The following is a 4,039-nucleotide window of genomic DNA, read 5'->3' as shown; positions in this document are numbered from 1 at the left end:
AAGGAGGAAACTACAGTACTTCGGACATGTGTCGAGAGCACAGAACATCTCAACTCACATCCTGCAAGGACGGATCTGTGGTAGCAGGAGCAGAGGGAGGCCGCGAAGGAGATGGGTAGACGACATCAGAGATTGGACAGGCAGGTCCCTGGCTGACTGCACACAGATGGCCAAGGACAGAGATGGATGGAGGAAGCTTGTGCTGAATGCTACCACAGTCCCCGACCCTCCAGAAGAGGAAGGGACAAGGTGAAGGTGAAGGGAGCCATGTTGAACCTGCAAGTTATGAGAAAGAAGAAATAAAACTTACATTGCTTCATGTATTAACATTATACAGCAGATTGTTGAAAAATGTAAAAATTGTAAAAACTAATATTTCAAACAAGGAAATCGTCACCACAACCATCTAATACTCTTCATCAAGTCCTTTCAAGGGGCACATTGGGCACAGAACTATAGATAAATTTATATATAAAGATATTTCTCAAGAAAATATACTGTTAAATCGACTTGTACATATCATTGTGCCTCACCTGAACACAAACTCAGAGGCGTCTATCTCTTTTCCACAGCCGCTTCCCTTCAGTATTCCACCGTTTCCCACCACACTGCAAGTATTGAAGTGTTTGTTCTTAAACGGGCTTTCCTGAGTAGAAAAGTTGTAAATTATTATCCTTATTATTATCCTTATTATGTCTCTTTCGTTATGACGAATTGAAGCTCCCATTTTTAATCTCCAAGCAGATCATGCGGTGGCAAGGCAGTATCCATTGGCCAGAGGAGTGTCCATTAGCCACCGGAGGAGTCAATTGGCCAATGGAGACAGCTTTGCCACCGTATGATCTGCTTGAAGATTACCCACTTCTACATAACGTGGGAGAGGGCGAAAGAGACTCGGTAGTTTGGATACCAGACTGGAGCTTTGACATTGAGCAGCATTAGACTTAAGATAGTCGGAGACTATGATAGTACAGTGTATATGGATCAGCGGTCTTTACTCAACAGAGACTGTATAAACTTTAACCAGGTGCTATTTATAATGGTCAGATAAGTCTTGTCCAGAGGGAAAATTCGCTGTTATAAAACACTAAATCACTTGAAATATCCTAGAAATGTGTTCCTTATGTTGAATTGAAAGTTTAATCCCGAAAAGTACCTTGAACATAGACAGACCAAGTGCTGATTTATAGGTTTTATTTCTTAAAGCGAGTACACAATTTTCCTCGAATGTAAAGAAGGAAAACAAGTTTCCAAACCTACTTTGGGAAATCCATTGAAGACTTTTTCTGGCACACTGATGTTGCCATGATTTTCACTATGAGTCATTAGGCCGGACTTATTAACTGTCTGTTGTGTGACAAGAAAATTCCCGTTCGCAAAGCGACTGTCACCTACAAGTCTTTTCCTGTGAAAAATACATGTCATTGGTCATGAAATACTGCTTTGAACGTATTTAAACATTGTCGGTGGTATGTTAAGCATTTTGTAAATCGCATTGTCTATATGTATAATTGTTCATTGTTACACATGTGCCGCATAGACATGGCAATGCATTTATTATTTAACCCTGAGCATTTTTTTTCTTTCCTTTGGAATCGATTTTGCATTCAACGACATTAGTATCGTTTTCCAATATTATTTTTGCAATGTACGGCATATATTTGCTCATTCAAGTTGCAGGTGCCTTGTGTGTTTTACAGTATGGTCAAAAACTTTTTTTTGGAAACGGACGAAAATTCAAGCGGGTGTCATCCTTATAATCAAATCAACGCGGCCTAATATCGGGAAGATGATTCTTACCGAAACAGGTCCGCACCTGTTTTGTTATAGACCCATCCAGGTGCTTCCGTCGGTACGGACTGCACAGCTGCCTGGTCGGCAAGGAACTTCTTCTCAGCGACCGACTCCTCCGGTATTTGTCGAGCGTAATAATGGAACTTCTGTAATGGACTTGAGAATCGAAAGAATCCTAAGACCAGGATCATGTGCATGTCTTGGAGTAGCCTGGGTACCATTTGTATGCCGGGGCTCCCACTTAGGGGGGAGTATGGGAGCCCCGGCATACAAATTAAATAGGATGGTGTCCAGGCTAGTCTTGGAGTAATTAACGGTTACAATAAGTTGGCTCTCAAGGAAAGTTAATTAAGGTTATTCGTTTTCAATGAAATTTGGCATAATCCCAGAGAGTTTAATTTGAAGGTTTGGCACGAGTCTTTCTCTTTTGTATTCAGAAACAACTTTTCAATGTTATATGTTATGTTATATTATAAAGTTTATGTTATGTTATGTTATGTTATGTTATGTTATGTTATGTTATGTTATGTTATGTTATGTTATGTTATGTTATGTTATGTTATGTTAATGTTATGTTATGTTATGTTATGTTATGTTATGTTATGTTATGTTATGTTATGTTATGTTATGTGTTTCTCGCACACACCTTGTTTCCATAGCTTTTGGCTTTTCCACTGATGAGTTTGTCAGTCCTCCTGATGTAGATATATTACTGCCAAGTCCATCATTGTAGTCACTGACTCTGCTTCTTCGACCTCAATGGAGGACCTAGGAAAACTTCACTTTGTTCAATTTCGAGAAACAGATTTCTCACATTGTTTCTATCTATCATCTGTAAAGATGGCTTCAGGATACAAGGTTTCATATGTTATGTTATGTTATGTTATGTTATGTTATGTTATGTTATGTTATGCTATGTTATGTTATGTTATGATATGTTTCTTGCACACACCTTGTTTCCCTTTCTTTTGGCTTTTCCACTGATGAATTCGTCAGTCCTCCTGATGTAGATACATTACTGCCAAGTTGATTGTCTGCTTCTTCGACCTCAATGGAGGACCTATATATAGGGAAACGAACACTTTATTCTATTTCTAGAAACAGATTTCTCATGTTTCTATCTATCATCTGTGACACTGGGTTCAGGATACAAGGTTTCGTCAGAGGAAGCACATAATAGAAACTAGGAACCAACTTTGATTAATTCTATCGTAGAGTTAAGATGTCGTGACTTTTACCCCCTCATCTTAAAAGTAAAACAAATGCAGCGCCCTGTACGCCTGGTTTTAAATTTACGAACTTTAATCTACTTGTAAAAAAAACGATTAATGTTCTTTGATCACCCCCCTCCCCCCTAAAACAACAAGCCATGAAACACAGTTCCAGGTCTAAGTTTGTGATGTTAAGGCTCTATCAGGCTTCGGTAGAGTAAAAATCGGCCAAATAGAGAGATAACATGCCGGAGTTGGTCTGCTAGAGAGTACAGTTTGCCGCACTAGGGTACAGTACTCTGTAGCGGACCAACTCCATCGGCATGTTATCTCTCTATTTGGCCGATTTCTACTCTTTCCAGCCACCTCCCGAAGCCTGGTAGAGGCTACGTGATGTTGCCCACCTGTTAGTATGCATATAAATGCGGGATTCTGGTGGTTTCCACGGCAAGTGATCACCAGGGATTACGTGTACAGATGTGTAATACAGCATAATAAGAACGGATGATACAGTAACCAACAGCAGGGCACAATATCGATGATGATGATTGGTCATTTTGTTTCGTCACCAGGGAAGACACTACATGTGAAGAACACTGCAGCAAAACAGAAAAATTAACGTTCTTATTGTTGGAATTTGAAAAAAAATGCACGAAGTCTTGAACTTTAATATTCTGGGAACCGACTAGTGCAGAAGCGTGCGCTCTTCTCGACTTGCCAACACTCCACACACGTCGATCGAACTTTAACACTGAAGTTTGCCAAGTCTCTACTGACATCCAAACTGTACAGAACCTTCCTTCCACCCATAAGAGAGAGCATCAGCAGTCGCCTCACCCGCTCTTCTAGTAAACTGAACTTACAACGCTGTAGAACTGATCATGTATACAGAAATTAAGCGCTATTCCACACGACAAGACAAAACAATTCAATGTCTTAATTTGCTCAATGAGAGCCCCGCTGACCACATGTTGAATAATGGAAGGTTTTAAATACAGTTAACGATCTTACTTGTCAAAAGGACCCTGAGACTG

At 39.9% G+C, this 4,039-nt stretch overlaps 1 protein-coding gene across 4 annotated transcripts in view; it reads right to left on the bottom strand.

Moving 5' to 3' along the window:
• LOC109465940 (alpha-2,8-sialyltransferase 8F-like) overlaps positions 1-3,600 on the bottom strand; it is a 6,254-nt gene extending 2,654 nt beyond the window's left edge. Inside the window, exons 1-5 of one of the 4 annotated variants that reach the window (XM_019763426.1) lie at positions 3,410-3,600; positions 2,747-2,854; positions 1,801-1,950; positions 1,261-1,405; positions 534-646 (exon numbers count right to left, since the gene is read on the bottom strand). In XM_019763426.1, coding sequence (XP_019618985.1) covers positions 534-646; positions 1,261-1,405; positions 1,801-1,950; positions 2,747-2,854; positions 3,410-3,561 — 668 coding nt within the window. In that variant the 5' untranslated portion in view covers positions 3,562-3,600. Of the gene's footprint in view, positions 1-533; positions 647-1,260; positions 1,406-1,800; positions 1,951-2,440; positions 2,563-2,746; positions 2,855-3,409 lie in introns of all 4 variants that reach the window. The other 3 variants (XM_019763428.1, XM_019763427.1, XM_019763425.1) reach the window with 3 other exon arrangements.
• Positions 3,601-4,039: the final 439 nt, after the last annotated feature.

The sequence above is a fragment of the Branchiostoma belcheri genome, unplaced genomic scaffold, assembly GCF_001625305.1.
Source record: "Branchiostoma belcheri isolate BF01 breed outbred unplaced genomic scaffold, Haploidv18h27 scaffold16, whole genome shotgun sequence".
Lineage (NCBI taxonomy): Eukaryota > Metazoa > Chordata > Leptocardii > Amphioxiformes > Branchiostomatidae > Branchiostoma > Branchiostoma belcheri.
This window is presented reverse-complemented; position numbering and strand designations above follow the sequence as displayed.